Source organism: Gastrolobium bilobum, unplaced genomic scaffold (genome assembly GCF_033153095.1).
Source record: "Gastrolobium bilobum isolate Gb01-03AN ecotype WA unplaced genomic scaffold, APGP_CSIRO_Gbil_v1 utg2155, whole genome shotgun sequence".
Classification (NCBI taxonomy): Eukaryota; Viridiplantae; Streptophyta; class Magnoliopsida; order Fabales; family Fabaceae; genus Gastrolobium; species Gastrolobium bilobum.
The window spans coordinates 348,920-372,247 of record NW_026898746.1 but is presented as its reverse complement, the minus strand read 5'-3'; the positions used below and the strand labels follow the sequence as shown (position 1 = coordinate 372,247).

Here is a 23,328-nt window from a genome sequence, read left to right as displayed (position 1 = left end):
ATAGAATTCTTCAAAAATAACATGAGTATATACCCGTGCAACTTGTTCAGTCATACCTGTAAGATAAGAAAATAAATTTTATCATCCATACCATTTTCATTCATTTTTTTTCGTTGTCAGAGATAAAGATTCAAACAATTCTAATACCTGCAAGTTCTTTTACTCTATGAGGTGCGGATTGATTGCACTCAAAGTCTTTTTGCAATTCTGACCATCATCTACGCTGCAAAACTTTTTCATAACGAAGTACAAATTGAGTTAGAGACATTGTCTTGCAAGTGACAGTACGAAAAACATTATTCATACTCTCACTTCTTTGTGTTGATAAGATGACAGCTGAGAAATAATTCTTACTAAATGCTGGGCACCAATTTGCTCGTAACTCATAATTTTTTTTCAACCATGAGCATTTTGAAATATCAACTTTTGTGACTAAACGAGCCCACACCTCTTCAAACTCTTGCTCTGATCCACAATTGTAGAGACACCTATTAAATAAAACCTTAAAATCAGGTTTTCTCAAGTAATAAGAAAGATGCTTAGCAGCATTTTGGCCAATATGCCACAAGCAAAGTCGATGTTGAGATTTAGGAAGAACTCTTTTAATAGCGTTGGCCATTGCTTGACATTGATCAGTGAAAATTGTTTTAGGTTGCAACCCATCCATTGCTTCCAAAAATGATTCAAATAACCAAACAAAGGACTCTGTTGTCTCATTCAATAAGAAAGCACAACCAAACAAAACACTTTGTTTATGATGATTTACTCCAATGAAAGGTGCACATGCCATGTTATACTTGTTTGTTCTATAGGTAGTGTCAAAAATGACTACATCCCCAAAGTGATTATAATCTGTTCTTGATATGCCATCACTCCAAAAAAATTAGTCATGCGATTTTCACAATCTACTTGCATTGTATAGAAGAAGGATGAGTCATTTGCTTGAAGACTTTTAAAATGATTAATAACACTTTGTGCATCTCCTGCTTCAAGAGTCTTGTTTCTTTTACTTTGTAAAAAATTATTACAATCAGATTTTAAAAATCCAACATTTTCAGCTCCTCCAGCAGCTTCAACAAAATATGAATACACACTACATGGTTTTAATCCAGCATTGTCCATATCTTCAATCATATTAGCTTGTGCTTCATCCACATGCCTTTGTGATCTTAACATAGCTCGTGCAAATGATTTCACAAGATCATGATTATGATCCGCAATGAACTTAGAAACAATCCAAGTATCATTCTCAATGTTAAAACGTATCATAGCTTGACAGCCCGTTCTTGTTTCTCTTCTATTTTTCTTGTTCACATGTGAAGGGTCCTTCATTTTTCTATATCCTTCTTTTCCACAAACATATGTTCTCTGACTTATGGTTCCATCTGCCAATCTTCGATATTTTGATTTTCACACCGTAAAACCAACCAATTTAGCATATCCATTATAAAACTTATAAGATTCATCTTCATTTAAAAACATCATTCCAATTTTTGGCTCATATCCATCTTGATCCTTACTCATAACCACCGACATCTCTATTTGTTCATTGTCATATTCACTGTCAGAACCAAATGAAGATAAATCCGAATATATAAAATTATCCATTTCTTTTTCAGAAGTTCCCATTTCCTCCATTTGCAAAATTCCTACAAAAAGATGCTCATTTTACACCATAAAGATGACCAGAAAACTCAAGTTCATACTGAATTTTTTTTAAAAAAAAACACAAGCATATGACAATCAAATTTATAATAGAAACAAGAAGAAGAATATGCACATTGTATTTTTACAAAACTGAACGAAGCTTATGAAAAACAATAGTCCCCCACATTATATATAAAAGTCACACACCTCTAACATGCACCTTTCTCTTCTATACAAAATATTCTGGTGAATCAGTGATGGAACTCTGGTTCAAAATATTGCAGTATATCAATAATGGGAAAGGCTTTGGCAAACGACAATCAAATTACAGTGATCAGATTCCGACGAACTTCTTGCAAGCTATGGAAAGAAATAGAAAATAATGAGTGAAAAGAGAAAGAATGAAGAAGGAAATGAAAACGTCATATGCAGAGTGAGGCGGGAGTAAAAAAAAAACGAAAGAGAAGGAGGGAAATGAAATAAAAATATATTAATGAATAATTATAATGATGTGGATTAATGAGTCTATGTGTAATATTTTGAATGGCTGGACCACCGCATGTTTAGATGAACCGGGATCGCCTCAAATTTTCTCAGTCTCCACAAGGACGGGATGTTCTTTGATTGTTATGCTGACTTCCCAAGTTCCAACAACTTCTTGATGACGACAAAGCACGTTTGTGAAAAAAGTATTATAAGTTTGGCAATGGCAAGGATATTGCAGTACGTTCCATTCACTTCCCTAGATTCATGTGAGCTTATCTAAAGGGCGTGAGGAATTTTTTTTTGAAAAAAAATTTGCTCAGAATATAGGGAGAAAATTTTTTGCCAGATAAATTAAAAAAGATATTTGGTAGGCTAAAATTTTTGGGAAAATTGAATGAAATTTATTGATGTTATGTTTGAATGATTATAAAATATTGATGGGAAAGTAAATGTAAATTATCAAAATGCTCACCATTTTGAATATTGAATGTCCCCTATACAGATGCAACAAATCTGCAACGGAATTTTTCGCATTTCTAGTGAACTGAAAAATAAAATAAATTAATAATGAACGAAATCATTTTATCAGATTTGTAATAAACCGGTGGAAAAAAAACAAGTAAATACAAATTCACAGAGTATGTTTCCGATTGCACAAATAAATAATACAGAGCTGGGATGTTAAAATGCATGCAACATGTGAACAAAAAGCGTTTATATGTAAGGATCTTTATATGCATGTGCAACACAAAATACAGATATGAACAAGCAAAAATGGTGACCTCCGTAAGCAGAAGAAAGATCCTGACATATTGAGACAAAGGCGCAGGGTAATTTCGTCAACCAAAAAGTGTTATAGCTTTACCACCGCTTAGCAAAAAAAAAATTCCACCCATTCGATGGCAAAATTCACGTGATGGTTTATGTGTAAAACAATTAGACGGGAATCTTTTTTTTTCACACCCCTTTCAACTGTTCCTCCTACCAAACATGGCCATATAATTTTCTCTACCCTCTTTTCTTGGGCAATTTTTTTTCCTCCTACCAAACAGCCCCTAAAGTCTAATTTTGTAGTAAATTAATATTTACATATTACTATAGTTTTATTTTGTGTATAATTTATTGTTGATATACATATATATATATATATATATATATATATTATTTACATTAATAATATTAATATAAGATATGTCGAACTTTTAATAAAATTATATAAAATAACATAATAAATGGAAATTTAAGTTAGTATATATAATGACCCCAACTGGTAGATCTTAATTAGAGATATAATTTAAGGATTTAAATGCCATAATTAGATTCAAAACGTGATTTCGAGTATTTTGATTGTAATCATGATTAGGTCATGAACAGTGCTTTATGTCGGGTGATCTGCATTGTTGTGAATCAACCGACAGAGCTTAAAATGAGCAAAATGAATTTAGAGACATAATTTGACAATTCTGCTGCCAAATATGAGTTCAGAACAAAAAATTGTATAGTCTGGCACTTTCCGTGAAAATCTCATGAATAGTGTTTTCTGCCGGATATTTTGTACCGCTGTTTAAGCAACCGGTAGAGTCCAGAACTAAATAATTGATGAAGTAAGAATAAGAAAGTCTAATATATGCCAAACAAGTCATAATAGACCCAAGAATGATAAGTTTATAAGTTTTAAGTTTCGTATGCAGACGGTGCACAGTTAGAGATTCACAGTGCATTTCATAAAAAACGGTGCAGAAACCATACTGTGAATTGAGAATATTGTTCCCTAGAAAATAAAAATTAATGTAAATAAGTTTAGAAAAATAAAAATATGTCTGTAGCTTTAAGTTAGTTCTGAGTCAATTTAAGTGAAATTAAGTGAGAGAAAAACAACCGGTAAAATGCCACATGTGCATATAAGTACAAGTCACTAAATCATGGCACTATTCATTTCAGATTTATCTCCTTCTCTCTCTCCATGGCCGAGCTTCTCACCATTGAAGGGCCTAGGTTTTCCACTTTGTTTTCCTTTGATTTCTCCTTCCATCTTCAACCAAATCATTAAGTGCATTACACAAAATTCATAGTAAATCACCCAAGGAATCCATTCCACCACTTGGTTTGGGCTAAAATTTCTTGTGTTAGGAGTTCTTCCGTTCCCCTTTTTTGAGTTACTATTCATCAAGTGTGAAAATTGAAGTTTTTGATGGAGCTTTGCTTGAAGGTTGTTCTCTAGGCTTTGTGTAAGGGATTAGAGGTAATGAATCTCTATTTCCATGGTTTCATTTTCATGATTTAAGTTTTGAAAATTTGAAGCATATTTTGGTGGGAAACTTTGAGTTCAAAATTTGAATTGATTATGGATTATGGTTGTTTTAGTTGTGATAATAAGCTACAAGTATGTGAACAAGTGTAATGTAGGAAAATCCCATAGTATTTGCTCCCCTATAATTTGGCCATGCTAGGGTAAGTAGGGTTTGATGTGCAAAATTTAATTGCTTGGTTTGTGAAGGTTGTTATGTTAGTGTAAGTTGTGAACTAAGTGTGAAATTGAGATTACAAAAAGAAAATCCCTTGGAAAACACCACATTATATTTCGGCCATCATGGTTCCAATGGGGGATGATTGTGTAAATTTTGTTTTGATGATGTGTTAGCACTCCAATGTGGTTCATTGATATCGTTATGAAACAAAATGACTTATGAAATGGTGAAAAATGTCCTGGTTCCCTATAGGTGTACCCCACGGCTTTGTGAAGAAAATGGGCAGGAATTATGTTTAAAATTCTTAGAGTATACCTAGTTAACTTAGGGATCAAGTGTGGGTTCTATGAACTATTGGCTGTGTCAATTATTTGATGCAAATTCCTAGTTTTTCCTTGATGTGGCTTCGGTCATGTAGGCTTTGTGGGGCTAGGAAATGTTAAAATTATAAAATGGTATTTTAGAAGCTTGGTTGGGTTATTTTAGGACCCTATGTGAGTATGAAACCATGAGGGTACTTGTGGTCCATGTAATCATCCTTAAAATGATCTAATAAAGGAATTTATGAAAGGATGGTCTTGACTTGTGTATTGGCATAGAATTGGCATAAATGTAAAGAAATGAAAGTAAACGATAAAATGTATGCCTTATGTAAATTCATGGCATTGTATAATTTTATTGATTTTGTTTTGGATTACTCCTCTAGGTGTGCCTAGGGACTGAGAGGGTTTGAATCCTGTTGGAGCTATATAAGTAACTTGTGCTACAAGTAAGTGAATTGGTAAAGCTTCAAGAGGTAAGCTCTATGTTTAAGGAGTCTTTTCCTACTTGAGTGCTCCACCATGGTTAGTGGACTATGGTTGGATTGTATGATTGTATTTGATGCTTTGTATAAATGCATTCATATAGTTATTTGATAATATGATATGTTTTGTTCTGATGTGATTTCTGTAATGATCTCTGGCCATTGATTTGTTTGTACACTGATGTCTGCCTAGGGTCCTCTCTCGGGACTGATTGTGTACACCTCTGATATGTTCTGGTTCCGCTTGGGGTCCTCCTTTGGGAATGACTGTGCACGCCTCTGATATGATATGTACATATGTTTTGTTCAGTTCTGATATCTGTTATATGACGCTTTGTATACTCTGTATCTGACTTTCATGCAGGAGTGGGCCCAAAGGTATGGAGAATTCTCTATAAACCTGGAGCTTATTGAGATTTGTTATCTCACCCCGTTTAGGGACATTATTTCAGGTGCACAGATTGTCGGTGAGCCTTCACGGGGTAGAGATACGACCCGTGGATAGAGTGCTTCGCAGATTGGATTTTGGGTAGCAGTATGCTATTATTATTTTAAGGATTATTTATGTGTTTCAGTATTCCATTCGTTTTGAGGATCATGATGTCTGATCCGTTATTCTGTATATGGCCTGTATATGTTTTGTACATGTTTTCCTCTTTGATGCATGTACATCTGGGTATTCAGGCATGTTTATATTATGATGTAGTATTCAGTTATATGATTACATGTTGGATATGCATGTTGTTTGACATAGTGGCACAGAGCCAAGTTTTGCATGCGCCCATGGATGGGTATATGGTCCTATATGGATATCTGATACTGTTGTAATCCTAGATTATATAAATTGTCTATCAGGATATCTTGAGAGTGGGATTCACAAATCCCCATTTGTCTAATTTACAGACGATACTCTGTCCGATTTTCGTCTCCGTCAAATAAGGATTAAACTAGAAAAAGTATGTAATGTGATATATCATGTGAAAAAGATTAAAGAAAAAGAAAAAAAATTAGCTCGTATTTCGTAAGTTAAGTTTTTCGATGTTTCTGTTTAGTATCGTATATACGTTAATTGAACCAGCTCGAGACAGAGATGTTACAATATATAACGATTTGAGGAAAGGTTTTTAAAATGTAAATAAAATTTAGTTACAAGTTATTTAATAAAAAAAAATAAAAAATAACAATTATAAATAATGTCCTAAGACAATTTAATTAATATGTTAAAATAATTATAATGACCTTTTCATTTAAATAAGGTATAACAAACTAAAAGGAAAATTTAAATATTATTAAAAGTGAATAAAATAAAGTCAAATAATGTAATTATTAAAATTTAAATAAAAATTATTTTACTATACTTTTTGATATTAGAAATCTGTTTTAACACTTTTAACTAAGTATTATTTTAGTGATGTTTTCACTATAATGTTATTGTAAATAAAATAAATTTATTTAAATATATATTAAATATTTGTGTATTAAAACATAAAATCAATAATGATGAATATTTAAGTTAAAGTATGCAGACAATACTCGAACAACATAATTTTATAAGAGTTATGTTGTAGGAAAAATGATTGTGTAATGTTATAGAGATTCGTTTTGCGTGCTGTAAATTTCTTTTTTTCTTTTTTCTTCAAAAAGTGTGGGTCCCACAAAATATTGTGTGTGTAGGAAAGTTTATTGTGTCATGTTAAATGACAAATGCAAATCCCTTAATTTAAATATTAAACCATTTCTCACATGCCTGCCAACCTTTTTTTTTTTTCTCCACCATTCATCTCAAGCAAATTGATTTATATGTTTGGAAACAATAATTAAAGTTCCACATTTTTTTTATTCAAATGGCACGTAAATAGTAATTTTTATCCGACTGTCACACGTCGAAATTTTCTAAGACTGATAATAAACTTGGTTAGCCTATGATTTCGTGACATGTGATATAGTTTCATAAAAAAAGTTGATTAGACAAAATTTGTTAGCAAATTTGATATGATGTACACTAATAGAAACGTACCATATGATTAACCATCGCTATCAATCATAATAAACTTCAACGCATGTTAATGTGATAAAAAATATGTTACGTGGCATTTGGGTTTAGAGTTTAGACTAAAAAATATTATCTCGTGATATTTGGATAAAAAATTGTAAAAATTGTGACACTCTAGTCAGTAGTAGGCCATCTTTTTTTTTTCTTTAATATGTTACAATGACGTGCGTCATTGATTTGCTCACTTTCCTGATCTCTCTCTCAAGAGAAAAAGTCTACTTGCTGACAAGAACGGAAGCTGACATGGTTCAACATAAACGCATTTGTTCCACCTCGAACCATCAAGCATTCAAACAGATGTTTTTGTTTCTTTGTTTCTAACTCTGTTTCTCACACATCACCTTCTTCCTCTGCTTCAGAACCAAACTCATCTTCTTTGACGTTTTTACTAGAGGAAGAGACAAGGAAAGTGAGCGTCTTGTGTATGTTATTTGATGTCAGAGTTACCAAATTGTAGTTTCACGAGTCATTGCTTAGGAAAAAAAAAAGATGGACAAGTTCATCATGTTACACATTGGATTCTTCTTATTCTCTTATATTAGAACCACCACTTCACTAGATTAAGCTTCGAGGTCATTCTATCCGAGATGGTGAGACTTTAGTTTCAGCTAGTGGAACATTTGAAGCGGGTTTTTTTAGCCTTGGAACTTCAACAAATCGATATTTGGGAGTATGGTACACGAGAGTATCCGCTTTGACAGTTGTGTGGGTGGTCAATAGAGAAACACCTCTCCAAAAGAATTCAGGAGTCTTTCAATTCAATGAAAAGGGGTCTCTCGTGCTTCTCAATGGCACAAACAACAGTGTTTGGTCGTCCAATATGTCAAGCAAAGCAGTGAATAACCCAATTGCACAGCTCTTGGATTCTGGAAATCTTATAGTGAAAAATGAGCAGGATTCTGAAAAGGGTCAGTTTTTGTGGCAGAGTTTTGATTATCCTTGTGATACATTTTTTATGGGAGGAATGAAGCTTGGATGGGACTTAGTAACTGGTCAAGAAATATTCCTATCATCTTGGAAAAGTACAAATGATCCAGCCAAGGGAGAGTATTCTCTAAAAATTCACCTTAAAGGGTATCCACAACTTTTTAAGTTCAAGAAGTCTGTAAAAAGATTTAGAATAGGGTCTTGGAATGGGGTTGGTTTCACTGGATACCCAGATCCTCAACTAACACAACCATATAGACTTGAGTTTGTTTTGAATGAAAAACAAGTGTATTATGAGTACCAAATCCTAGATAGATCGATCACCTCCATATATAAATTGACCCCTATAGGCCATGGACAGGTTTCCGTTTGGACTAGTCAAACAAGCAGCTGGAAAGTAATCTCAACTGGGGAAGAAGATGAGTGCGAAAATTATGCCTTTTGTGGTGCATATTCTATATGAAATATGGATGGTAACCTTCCAACATGTGAATGCCTAAAAGGATATGTTCCAAAGTTTCCAGAACAATGGAAAATATCATATTGGGCTAACAGTTGTGTTCCAAGGAATAAATCTAATTGTGAAAAAAGCAACACAGATGGGTTCTCTAGATACAGTGAGATGAAATTGCCAGACACGTCTTCATCATGGTTTAGTAAGACCAAGAACATTGAGGAATGTCAGAAGTCATGTCTGAAAAACTGTTCATGTACAGCATATGCAAATTTGGATATCCGTAATGGAGGAAGTGGTTGTCTTCTTTGGTTTGATGAACTTCTTGACATGAGGAAATTTTCTCACTGGGGACAAGACCTTTATATCAGAGTCCCTGCTTCTGAATTAGGTACCCAATTTTTTTTTCTTTCTTCAATTAATTGCCTTTACTTTCTGATATCCGGTTGACTATATTTCATTAATCAGCGTAATATCTGAGGTTTCAAGATTTTTCTAATGACCACCTAGGAAGTTATAAGTGATGCTTGGAAATACTGCTTTTATTTTCTGACTTTTGTCCATTTTCGTCACATAGTATGGGCTAATTCAAGTTACATTTCCTTTGACTATACACTCCCTTAGTCTACAGAAATTAATGACTTATGTCAGCTTCAATTGAGTTGTTGTACTAATAATTAGTGATTAGTCATGCCTTGAATCTGTCAGATCATGTGGCGATTAATGGCAATAGTAACAAGAAGAAGCTGGTAGGGATCACAGTTGGCGTGATTATTACTGGATTAACTCTATGTGTCTGTGTAACAATACATATAAAGCGAGGTAAATTTTGTCTCAAATATAGTTTTAACATCTGGTACACGAAAGGAAAGGGAAGTCATAAAACTTACCTAATGCTATCTTCCAACAATTCAGGAGTAGCAAGAATAATTTACATGAAGCAATATGAAAACATACTGAGGAAGGAAGACACTGATCTTCCAACATTTGATTTGCAAATCATAGCTAAAGCCACTGGAAACTTTTCAAGCAGTAACAAACTGGGTGAAGGTGGCTTTGGACTAGTATACAAGGTACTGTACAAAAATTGATCAAGAATTGCTATTTTTGTTTTTTAACATAATTCTAACTTTTGAGAGATGATTTTCAGGGAACACTAGCAGATGGACAAGAATTAGCTGTGAAAAGGCTTTCAAAAAGTCATGTCAAGGGTTGGAGGAGTTCAAAAATGAAATGTTGTTGATTGCCAAACTTCAGCACCGTAACCTTGTCAAGCTTTTCAGTTATTGCATTCAAGGAGAAGAAATAATGTTGATCTATGAATACATGCCCAACAAAAGCTTGGACTACTTTATTTTTGGTTTGAGCCTTTACAATTTACTCTATATAATCTCTAGCAATGTTCTTATTCCTTTTCTGTATTTGTGATATTTTGGAAACTGCATTTAGTATGCCTAACATGTATGCCTATTTGACTAGATGAAACTACAAGGAAGATGCTAGAATGGCGTAAACGTTTCAACATTATCGGTGGCATTGCTCGAGGACTTCTTTATATTCATCAAGATTCTAGACTAAGAATTATTCATAGAGATTTAAAAACCAGCAATATTCTTCTAGATGCAGATTTGAACCCGAAAATATTAGACTTTGGTCTGGCTCGAGCATTGTTGGGAGATCAAGTTGAGGCAAAAACAAATAGGGTGGCTGGAACATAGTAAGCTTCTTCCTTATTAAGGTTTATGGAATTTTGCATTGTCACTTATTTGAGTTTAAATTCCTTATTAAGGTTTATGGAGTTATTGCATTGTCACTTATTTTAGTTTGAAAATTGTACTTTCAGGGTTACATTGCTCCCGAGTATGCTGTGCGCGGGCGTTTCTCAATGAAATCAGATGTCTTTAGTTATGGTGTGATAGTTATAGAAATAGTAAGTGGGAAGAAAAACAGAGAATTTTCAGACCCTGAATATTACCACAATCTTCTTGGACATGTAAGCACAATGACTTCACTACCTAATGGACTAGTTAGAATTGACTTGCTTCTAACGCATCAATTTGATTGCCCCAATTTTATTAGGCTTGGAGGCTATGGGCAGAAGGGAGGCAACTGGAACTATTGGATGAAATGTTATGGGAAAGATGTGCACCTTCTGAAGTCATAAGATGCATACAAGTGGGTCTCTTATGTATGCAACAAAGACCAGAAGATAGGCCAGAAATATCATCGGTGGTTCTAATGCTGAATGGTGAGAAATTATTGCCTGAGCCAAAGGTTCCTGTTTTTACAGCGAAAGAGAGGTTACACCTGAGGGAAAGGCTTTGTTGCCAAATTGCACAATGTTCTTGCCAAATGAAATTTCTAACACAATATTAGAGGCAAGATAGAATATGAAGAGAAGCAAATGAGAAGGATTAACCTTCCAATATGGGATAAATAATTTAGGTAAAGGTGTACATAACAGCTTCCAAGTAAGGGTATGGGTCATGTGGACTGACTCGAAATGCATTTAACACTATTCCCAAACTTTCTAATGTATGCAATTTAGTCATTTCGTTTGATTTTCTCTCAACTACGAAAGGAAAGTGTGAGGCTGAAATCACGTGGCTGTTTTTTTTAACCAATTTTCCCATTACGTAATCATGTTCCAAGCACTTGATAATCACTTTCCCACCTAAACACTAGCAGAAATCATCATCAGGAAACCCTAACATCATGTATTTGCACATTTACTCATTTTGTTTCCACGATGATCGAGCCATTCACCCATTGTTGGTCGTCGTCTCTCCTTTACTCATCCTCCTTCGTAGCACCAAGGGCTCTTTCAACCTTGTAAAACGGGGGGATTTAGCTAATGTTTAGGAGGGAAGGAAATGATTATAAAACGAATTGTCACAAACCGCGACTCGAAATGTTGTATAAGTTCGCGGGCGTAAGAAGGTACCCGCCCATTTACATGATTATGTTTTGGGCTAAGATGTATTGGGCCACTCATGGTCTAGTAATTTCTGTTGGTTTTATAGATTGAAGGGAGTAAGGAAATATAGTTTATATATGTTGTAATTGGTTGATTAATGAGAATTATGTTGAATTGAGCCATCTTTCCCCTTTTTTTCCACTCATTTTCTCTGTTTATCTTTTTTCTCTCTTCCTCATATATCTTTTTTGTTACATCGGTGCTTTTATTGAACCATAGCTGAAAACATTGAATTTAAGGATCTTGCCAACCGGGTTCAAGGAATCCAACTCCAGCAACAATCCATTGAGCAAAAATTTTCAAATCTAGAAATTGTTGTAGATCGTATAATAGAGACAATGGAACTCAGAGGGCGTTTGGTCGAAGGATATTTTTTTTATTGGGAAAAAATAATTTCCGAAAATTGATGGAATTTTTTTTTCTGGATACATTTTTTATGGGGAAGGTTATACTTACAATCTCTTATAACCCATATTTTAACTGTTGATTTCCGCTAATCAACGATTCAAATTTTAATAAATAAAATATATTAATTAATTATTTATTCACAATAAATAATAACCGTTGATTGACGGAAATCAACGGTTAAGATATTGTAAGAGGTTGTAAATGAAAATAGGTTGTAAATATAATTTCTCCCATTTATAGGCCAATTTTTTTTCAGAAATATTAAGTTAATTTTACTGATGTTGTGTGTTAATTTTTTTACCATATAAGAAAAAATAATTTCATCCCATCAATGATAATCTTCTCTAATTATTTTATATAAAAAAAGGTAAAGGATGATAATTTTTTTTCCCCCAACGATATCTTTATTTTACCTCGTGTAAAACATAGACAAATAATTTTTTCAACCCATTTAAAGGTCAAGGTGGCGGCAGCTAAGCTTTGACGCTTGCTTTGATAGGAAATGGTGTAGTTTGAATTGGAGTGCCCACTTTTCTGTACTGTTATTTTACAGGATATTTCCGAGTATGGCTATTCCAATAAAATAGAATTTATTGTTTGGTTTAGTGTTTTTTTTTCTTTTTAAATAAAACACAAATATTTTTTTTGTGGGGAACAATCCTATTCGAAACATATATAGGATTAAAGTTTTAAATCTTTAAATATAAATTTTCTTAATCTTAAACTTATCCCAAATAAAATTATCTTTCATAAAAAACATATGTAACTTATAAAAAATATATGCTAGACTAAACAATAAAATCTATTTTATTGGAATATCCACGGAAATGTCCTGTCAAATAACAGTACAGAAAAGTGGGCACTCCCATTCAAACTTCATCATTTCCTATGGTCTAGGATTTCGTGTAGAAAAGTATTGAGAAAAAAAAAAAATTCTAGTTTGAATTGAATCAGTTGTTTACAATTAGAATAAATACTCTTTTTGATCTTTAACAAAAAAATACGATTCCCACTTTAGTTTTTTACAAAAATAAATTAGAAAGTCAGTTCCTAACAAATGTAAGGTGGACCCATTTTAGTCTTTTTGAGGACTAATATGGGTCTTTTTTGAATTTACGAGGGATTACTAGTTCAACTAAATAGATCCACTTTAAATTTGATAGGGACTAACTGACTAATTTATTTTTGTAAGAGACTAAAGTGAGAATCGTATTTTTTGTCAGGACCGAAAGAGATATTTACTCTTACCATTATTAATTGAGAAAAGCGCAACAATGGTCAGTCATTGACCAAGTAATTTGATGACCAAAATTTATGCTATGATTGTTATAACAACATAAACCCTGTTGTTCATAAGAACCATCAAGCATCCTAAAATGGTTGATAACATTAGAGTGTTATTTCTTTCGTTCTTTTTATTCTCCTATGTTAGAACCTGCACTTCCCTAGACAGTTTAGCAGTGAGTCAATCCATCCAAGATGGTCAAACTTTAGTTTCAGTAGATGGAACTTTTGAAGTGGGTTTCTTCACACCTGGAAATTCAGCAAGTCGATATTTGGGTGTGTGGTACAGAAATTTATCACCTTTAACTGTGGTGTGGGTAGCCAACAGGGAAACACCACTCCAGAATAATTCAGGAGTCTTGAAACTCAATGAAGATGGGGTTCTTGTGCTTCTCAATAGCACAAACAGCACTGTTTGGTCGTCAAAGATATCAAAGGAAACAGTGAATAATCCAATTGTTCAGCTCCTGGACTCGGGAAATCTTGTCTTGAAAAATGGAAAGGATACTAAGGAGGACCAGATCTTGTGGCAAAGTTTTGATTATCCATGTGATACATTATTGCCAGGAATGAAGCTTGGATGGAACTTAGTAACTGGTCTAGACAGGTTTTTAACATCATGGAAAAGTGCAGATGATCCAGCTAGGGGAGAGTTTTCTGTGCATATTAACATTGGAGGATATCCACAACTAGTTTTTATGAAGGGATCTGTTATAAAATCTAGAATTGGATCATGGAATGGCCTTGGTTTTACTGGATACCCAATTCAACCATTGATAGGAAAACAAAGGTTTATATTTGTCGTGAATGCTGAAGAAGTGTATCATCAATATGAAGTCCTTGATAGCACGTTTGTCTCTATATATACATTGAGCCCTTCAGGCCTTTTGCGGAGTTTAGCTTGGACAAGTAAAACAAGTGATCAGAAAGTTATTGAAACTGGTCTAGACTCGTGTGATATTTATGCTATGTGTGGTGCAAATTCTATATGCAATATGAATGGTAATGTTCCGAAATGTGAATGCCTTGGAGGATATGTTCCTAACTTTCCTGAACAATGGAATATATCATTTTGGGCTGGGGGTTGTGTTTCAAGGAACAACTCTACTTGTAAAAACAGAAACAGTAGCACTGATGGCTTCTGGAAATACAAACAGTTGAAAATTCCAGACACGTCTTCATCTTGGTATAGTACGACCATGAACCTTGAGGAATGCCACAAGTCATGTCTGAAAAACTGTTCATGCACAGCATATGCAAATTTGGATGTCCGTAATGGAGGAAGTGGCTGTCTACTTTGGTTTCATGATCTGGTTGACACGAGGATTTTCTCTCAATGGGGACAAGACCTTTATATAAGAGTCCCTGCATCAGAACAAGGTAAAACAATTTTGTTTTTTCCCTTTCTTCCATTCTGTTGAGGTGAGAGCCTTGGAATAGAAGTAAGGTTGCTCCATGGGACCAAAAGGTCTTGGGTTTGAGTATGGGAAATAGCCTCTTGCAAGTAGTTATATACAATTGATTATATTTCATTATTCTAACAAAAGGGTAGATGTTGGTGTTTCAAGGCTGCCGTTGATGTCCTATTTTTTAGGAGTTAATTAGTTGTTTTTTTAAATTGAGTAGTCTTTTGTTTAGGAGTTTGTTTACTGCATTTTACTGTTATTGCTTTGTTAGTTTGTTGCTGATTTTGTGGACCAACAAAATCAGCTGGTTAGTAGCAACCACATGAGCTCAGTTTTGTATTTAAAAACAAGTTCATTAGTCAGAATAAAATAAGCTGTTGCACAATATTGTTTCTGATGTTTGTTTTTCTCATAAAAGATCAACATTGGTATCAGAGCCTTCTTGATCTTAAGGGGCTGTGAGTGACTTGAGAAATTAATGGAGGGAGGATCGAGTGGTTTTTCAGCAATGGCTCCACCAATATTCGATGGAGAAAATTATCAAGCATGGACAGTGAGAATGCAAGCCTATCTAGAGGGTTGCGATTTTTGGGAAGCTGTAGAACAAGATTATGAAGTTGCTCCCCTTCCTGATAATCCAACCATCAATCAGATCAAGTTTCATAAGGAGAGGATAACAAGAAAAGCAAAGGCAAAGTTTTGTTTATATGCTGCTGTCTCACCTGCCATTTTCAGCAGAATTATGGCTTGTGAATCAGCTCAAGCTATTTGGGACTTCCTCAAAGATGAGTATAAAGGAGATGAGAGGATTAGAAGCATGAAGGGGCTGAATCTAATCACACAATTTGAGAGATTGCAGATGAAGGAGTCTGAAACAATTAAGGAGTATTCTGATAAGTTGGTAAATATTGCAAATCAAGCAAGAGCTCTAGGCACTGACCTCTCTGATAATAGGCTAGTGCAAAAGGTTCTTGTCTCCTTGCCCGAAAGGTTTGAAGCAACCATTGCATCTTTGGAGAATACCAAGGATTTGTCTCAAATCAAGTTGGCAGAATTGCTAAGTGCTCTGCAAGCACAAGAGCAGAGAAGGTTAATGAGGCTTGAAGGAAGTACAGAAGGAGCTTTGCAGGCTAAAGAACAGCATAATGTAAGATGGAAGAAAGGAGATGACAGTAGTGGTTCAGAAGCTGCTGCAGGAGAGAACAATGCAATCAACTCTAAGAACAATTGGGGCGGGAATTCCTCATGTAAGCATTGTGGAAAGCAGAATCACCCACACTTCAGATGTTGGAAGAGGCCAGATGTGAAGTGCAGAAAGTGTCATAGGCTTGGACACATTGAAAGGTTCTGCAAAGAAAAAGGAGATCAGCAGCAAGGTGAGGCACATGTTGCAGACCAGCATGAGGCAGATCAATTATTTGCTGCCTCTTGTTTCTCCTCTAGTGCTCCATGTGATAGTTGGCTTGTTGATAGTGGTTGCACAAATCACATGACAAGTGATGAAAAGCTATTTAGAGACCTTGACAAGTCATTGCAGTCAAGAGTGAGAATTGGAAATGGAGAGTATCTAGAAGTGAAAGGTAAAGGGACTGTAGCAATAGAGAGCTATGCTGGAACTAAGCTGGTTTCTGGTGTGATGTACGTGCCTGATATTGATCAGAATTTGCTGAGTGTGGGGCAGTTGGTAGAAAAGGGATTTAAAGTGATATTTGAAGAAGGGAAGTGTTTGATCTTTGACTCAAATGGTCAGGAGCTGTTCAGAATAAAGATGCAACAGAAGAGTTTTTCTCTAAATCCCCTTGAGAAGGAGCAAGCGGCATTCAAGTGTCAGGCTAGTGATTCAGAAATATGGCACAAAAGGTTGGGGCATTTTCATTACAAAGGCTTACTATTCATGCAGAAGAATGAAATGGCAACTGGGTTACCAATCCTGGAGGAGCAGATCACAAGGTGCAAAGCTTGTTTTTTGGGCAAACAGGCAAGACTTCCTTTCAAAGAATCCACCTGGAGAGCTACAAAGAAGCTACAACTAATTCATACAGATCTTTGTCCAAGTGAACTGCATATGGTAGCTGCAAAAAGGGTGTTAAGGTACTTGAAAGGTACTCTTTCATATGGAATCAAATTCTGCAGAATTCAGAAGTTTAAGTTGCAAGGGTATTCTGACAGTGACTGGGCTGGATCAGTGGATGATATGAAAAGTACTTCGGGTTATTGTTTTACATTTGGGTCAGCTTCTTTTTCTTGGTGTTCAAAGAAGCTGGAAATAGTGGCCCAATCAACTGCAGAAGCTGAGTTCATTGCAGCTACTGCAGCTGTAAACCAAGCATTATGGTTGAAGAAGCTGATGGATGACCTGCATTTGGAGCAAAAAGAAGGCATAGAAGTAATTGTGGATAATCAAGCTGCTCTAGCTATTTCACAGAATCCAGTATTTCATGGAAGAACAAAGCATTTTAAGATCAAGTATTATTTTTTGAGAGAAGTGCAGAAGGCTGGAGAAGTGAAGCTAATGTACTGCAGTTCAGAAAACCAAATTGCAGATATATTCACCAAGTCATTTCATGTTAGTCGATTTGAATTTCTCAGGGAGAAGCTAGGAGTGTGCAGCACTTGACCCAGGAGGAGAATGTTGGTGTTTCAAGGCTGCTGTTGATGTCCTATTTTTTAGGAGTTAATTAGTTGTTTTTTTAAATTGATTAGTCTTTTGTTTAGGAGTTTGTTTACTGCATTTTACTGTTATTGCTTTGTTAGTTTGTTGCTGATTTTGTGGACCAACAAAATCAGCTGGTTAGTAGCAACCACATGAGCTCAGTTTTGTATTTAAAAACAAGTTCATTAGTCAGAATAAAATAAGCTGTTGCACAATATTGTTTCTGATGTTTGTTTTTCTCATAAAAGATCAACAGTAGAGATAGGTAAGGCAGTGAGAAATTCTAACTTCAACAGAACATTTTGGTATTGCAGCTTGAAAGGTGATGCCCAAGTGGAAGCCATGGCAATTGAAACAAAGATTTGATGGTTGCAAGATTTTACTATCCACTGTCAAAAAAGTTATTAGACATGCTTGTAAATTGTTATACTGCCTTTGTTTTCTAACTCATCTCCTTTTTTTCTGATATGGTTAGTGTTAAATTAAATAATATTACTATTCTCTCTACATATTACCTCAGTCTAAGAAGCTTGTTACCCTTGTCAGTTTCAATTGTACTAATAGTTTATGATCAATCATGCTCTGCGTCTATCAGATCAGGTTGCGGATAATGGCCACGGATATACACAGAAGAAGATGGTTGGAATCACAATTGGATGGATTATTTTTGGATTCATTACATGTGTCTCCATGCTGATACTTAGAAAGCGAGGTAAATTCTGTATTCGATATAATTTATAGGATTAATATTTTTCATGTTATAGGAGATAATTTTATCTCCTACATACACATAAAAGTATATGAGGTTCATGATTTGTTTTTCTTTCTTTTATCTTCACATGGCCCCATATGGGCCCCATATACTTTTATATGTGTTTAGGAGATAAAATTATCGCAACATGAGAAACAATAATCTCATATTTATTATATAATATATGATAGTAATTCATGGTAGGATGTGCAAATCTGTATTTAAAAAGATTTAAAAATTCTGGTACATATTATCAAGCTTGAATTTGCAAATGTTTTTAAGATATGATGGTATATATTTGTATCCAAAAAGAGGGTTGCCATGGTAATTAATTTCTTGATATTATGATCTTGCACATTTCAGTGGCGGCCAGAGTATATCCTCTTCTAGCACTATTTCAATGGCGGCAAGAATATTTTAGATTGAGGAAGGATGACATGGATCTGCCAACATTTGATTTGTCAATCATTGCAAAAGCCACTAATAACTTTTCTAGCAGAAATAAACTGGGTGAAGGTGGATTTGGACCAGTATATAAGGTAACTATAGGCATATCAATAAAAGATTTTTATTTTCTCCACAAATTTTTATAGACATTCCAAATGATGGCTTTCAGGGTACACTGATAGATGGGCAAGAGGTAGCAGTAAAACGGCACTCAAAGAAGTCTGATCAAGGATTGGAGGAGTTCAAAAATGAAGTTGCATTGATTGCAAAACTTCAGCATCGTAATCTTGTGAAGCTTCTTGGTTGCTGCATTGAAGGAGAGGAAAAAATGTTGATCTATGAATACATGCCCAATAAGAGCTTAGACTACTTCATCTTTGGTTTGTGCCTCTAATGTTTTACTTTACACTAACATTTGTGGTAACCTTTAAAGCTTGTTGATAAAGCAAGCGCTATACTAAACAATGTTAGTAAATTTATCTAGATGAAACTAGAAGAAAGCTCTTTGCCTGGCTTCAGCGTTTCCACATAATTGGTGGTGTTGCTCGAGGGCTTCTCTATCTTCATGAAGACTCTAGACTGAGAATTATTCACAGAGATTTGAAAACCAGCAATATCTTACTAGATGCCCATATGAACCCAAAAATCTCAGACTTTGGCCTGGCTCGTACTTTTGGGGAAGATCAAATTCAAGCTAAAACAAAAAAACTGGTTGGAACATAGTAAGTTACCTTCTATTTCTACTTAACGAAAATTTTATGTGCAATTGTTTTTTTTTTACTTATTCCTCTGTAAAAAAATGTTTGTAGTGGTTACATGCCTCCAGAATATGCCGTACATGGTCATTACTCCGTGAAATCAGATGTCTTCAGCTTTGGTGTAATAGTACTGGAGATAATCAGTGGAAAAAAGAATAGAGGATTTTCTGACCCAGAACATTCTCTTAATCTACTTGGACATGTAAGCATAATCACTATCCACTTTACTACATAGTTGAATTGTCTCACATTAGAATATATTCAAAGTGACTAATTTGATTTCCATGGCTTTAGGCATGGAGACTCTGGACTGAAGACAGGCCATTGGAACTTATAGACAAACATTTACGCCAAAGATGCATTTTATCTGAAGTCTTAAGATGCATACATGTGGGTTTGTTATGCACACAACAAAAACCAGTAGACAGGCCAGACATGTCCTCTGTCATTCTTATGCTGAATGGTGAAAAATTATTGCCCCAGCCAAATCCTCCTGGATTTTATACTGGAAGGAGTTTACCTGAATCAATATCTTTAAATGAGATGTCCCTTACAATTTTTGAAGCTAGATAGAATATGAAGACTAAAGCAAATGCAGTGTTTACTTGATCAGGAAAGTAAATGATGTAGTTTCCAATACATAATGTTGTTGTGAAATTTTAACAGACAGAAACTGTATATAGCTTTATCTTATTTGTCTTCTGACATATTACTTACTAGATCCTGTATATTTGAGACCATGGTCCTGTGTCTCATTTCTATGCCATTTATCAGTGCGATGCCATTTTCTGTTGCTTGTGAAGTTTCAGCGGCAATCCTTATTGAATGAATAATCTTACACATGATTACAAGCTTTACCTCTTCCTAAGTTATACTGTTTACTCTTTTGTCATAAAATGGATTTCTATTTGTCTTTTTGTTATGTCATGAATAACTCCTGTCTCCATTGACATTATAAAAAATTTGCATATCGGTGCATTTTTCTACTCACAACATAAAATATTATTTTCTTAAAGACAGGAATATCCGATTATAATGACTCGATCATGCAAAATTTCCCAGTTTTTACTACAACATAATCTTTTGCAATTTCAGTACATATAAAAAAACTCTTTCGTGAAGAGGAAAATGGAATTTAATAGACTCTGATGTATATATATAAATATTCTGAAGATTGTCCTGATATGTTACAAAGGCTGAAGACAATACTATTGATCAAAGTCATGAATTGTTTCCTCCATGTGTTTGGTTTTGATTTTTGACACATATGAGCTATGATGAGGTTAAATACAAAGCATGTACATAATGTGAAAGGATATTCCAAGCTAAGAGTCATCAATAAGGCACGACACAGATACTGTTAATTGACATTTCTTGACAAATACTTGTACAAATTAAACTTTTTATGCAATTGTCATTTCCAAAATTTGAACCTTAGTCCTCTAAGAGGATTACCACTACACCCGACTCTTGAGTAGTACTTTTTATGCAATTCTGATTATAAGCACTCTTGTTTTCATGTTGCCATCATAACATCAGTGCCTAGAGCTTCTAGACTTGGTTCTTTAGAGCAGATAGCACTTGTATGGTTGCAACTTCTCCCCTTAGCAGGTACATGTCATAACAGTTGAATTTTGTCCAATATTCTACAGACACTGCTATTTCTGGGTCCTGATATGCCTTCGTGTTCAAACTCAAGAGATTAAATAAAATTGCAGAGCACATTATGAAATTCAGTACCAGTTTAAAATAGGAATATTCCATCACGTATTGTGCATTTCATATAATATGCCATGTATGTACTGCATGAGTACATACTCCATTTACTAAAAATAAGAAACAGTGGGAAAATTTTACAATAACCATAGCTGTTGTGAGAAATGGATTGGCACATTCCATCACTTTAGCTGTACAGTGTTTACTGTTTAGAACAGGTTGAACATTCCAAGGACAATTACGATCACCAAATTTACAGCTCCACATTTGTGTTGAATAAACGTAAGTTTAATTCTTAGTGGATTTAATTTAGCGGTTTTTAGGACAATAAAGGTCAAGAGTCAATTGTTATTATTGTTCAAATGTCTTTTTAGTTTCTTGTGTGAGTTAAAATATTGAAGAGTCAGTTGTCTCTTGGTTTTCTGTTGCGAAAAATCGGCAAGTGTACCGATCGTTGCAAGTAATAAAAGGGTAAGTAGAGTATCGTCTTCACAAGGATTGAGGCACCGAAATTATTTAAACTATTCTTCTCTTGTTGGATTAATAAAATTGGTTTGAGAATAATTGTGATTGTAAAAATTGAGAACAATTCAAAAACTTGTGAATAATTCAAAGATGCTTTTAAAACTTTGAGAATAACATATTAAGATTGAAAAAATATTTAAAAGAATATTGCGGTAAAAGACGCCAACACCTTTATGATCCCCACCTTGCACTATGAATTAAGTTTTACATTTAATTTAACCATTGATCAAACAATTCACCATCTATTAATTGATTAGTTAAGCTCTAATTCCTTAGTGATCTTAACTTTATTAACCCTATTAGAATCCTAATCCCTTAGAAATTCCTTTTCAAGTTAAGCCTTTAAATCAGTGAATTTTTCACGTTTGCAATTCATGCAGCATGTCCTTAGTGCGTACATGAATTGTTATTTTACCCTTTGTCAGGAACTAGAATCTCAATATTCCTATTGAAAACCCTAACCCTCGCAATCCTAATAGAGTGATCGGTTCTAAAAAAATCAAAACATGAAGAACAGGATAAAATAAATACAATTGGAAAAAATAAATATAAAAATTAACCAAACTAAAGGGGTTCACATTAAGGGTTGTGACCCTTACCACAATAATAAAAGACTAGCCAGACATGTTCATGTCTGACAATTCTATATATAGAAAAGAATTCATAAAAGAAAATAATAACCAGAAAATTTGGAGAAGAAAGCTTCAATCTTCAATCCCAAAAGCTTGCTCCGCGTTCTCCTTCGTAATTCTCCCTCTGTGCAAAAGTTTTTTTTTTTTACTTTGGTTTCTGACTTCTTTTTATAAGCAACAATCCAATCAGATCAGGATCTTATCAAAGATTTGATTTTCCTTCTGTTTTCAACAACTTTGCAAATCACGGAATAAAACTTACGAAAATCGACGCCATCCGCGCCAATTCCACGCGATTCGCGTGAGGAGACAGTGAAGATTGGCGCGACTAGCTTGGATCACCACGCTAAAAGCGTGAGATTGTAGTGACTTGGCACGACTAGCGCGGTATTTTTCTTCAGCTCTGAATTTTCACGCCATAAGCGTGACATTCACGCTATTAGCGTGACATTCACGCTATTAGCGTGACATTCACGCTATTTGGCTCTTCCTCAGTTTTATTTTCTGCTTTACTCTGTAAAAATATAAAATGAAAGTGAACGTGTGTCTGAAGATGGATTATCAATAATTCCTCAAAAACAATAACTTTATTACTGAATTACTGTAAAATCCTTAATCTTTTTACTCTGAAATATCTATATGCCAAAGGCACATCATTTTCTTATGTGAGTTATGAAGTTAAAGTGTTATGTTTATTAGGGGTATAATTAGTTATGTTATGAGGGTGTTATGAGACTCTTGATTAGCTTTGTAATGAGTATCTTCATTGATACTTTCAGTTTTTTTGTGTTGCCTATTAATAGGCTTGATGTAATGTAGAATTGACAAGTAACGAAGTTCAGTAAAATATTTTCACAGAAGTTTGTTCCCTTTCTCCACAAGTCCTCACGACATTGTTCAATAGTTATTTTATTTGTTGATTCTGTATTTG

At 34.4% G+C, this 23,328-nt stretch overlaps 2 protein-coding genes and 1 pseudogene across 2 annotated transcripts; 2 read left to right on the top strand and 1 right to left on the bottom strand.

The window, feature by feature from the left end:
- Window positions 1-214: 214 nt before the first annotated feature.
- On the bottom strand, window positions 215-790 carry LOC133283800 (protein FAR1-RELATED SEQUENCE 5-like). The gene has a single exon (XM_061480708.1). The coding sequence runs from the start codon at window positions 788-790 to the stop codon at window positions 215-217; it is 576 nt and encodes a 191-aa protein (XP_061336692.1).
- Window positions 791-7,948: 7,158 nt separating this feature from the next.
- Window positions 7,949-11,227, top strand: LOC133283799 (G-type lectin S-receptor-like serine/threonine-protein kinase At4g27290; annotated as a pseudogene).
- A 1,199-nt stretch (window positions 11,228-12,426) lies between these two features.
- On the top strand, window positions 12,427-20,254 carry LOC133283817 (G-type lectin S-receptor-like serine/threonine-protein kinase At4g27290). The gene is made up of 8 exons (XM_061480728.1): window positions 12,427-12,436; window positions 13,621-14,889; window positions 18,164-18,298; window positions 18,713-18,858; window positions 18,936-19,146; window positions 19,251-19,488; window positions 19,576-19,726; window positions 19,819-20,254. Exons 1-8 carry the CDS (start codon window positions 12,427-12,429, stop codon window positions 20,095-20,097), a joined length of 2,439 nt encoding a protein of 812 aa, XP_061336712.1. The 3' UTR covers window positions 20,098-20,254.
- The last annotated feature ends 3,074 nt before the right edge of the window (window positions 20,255-23,328 follow it).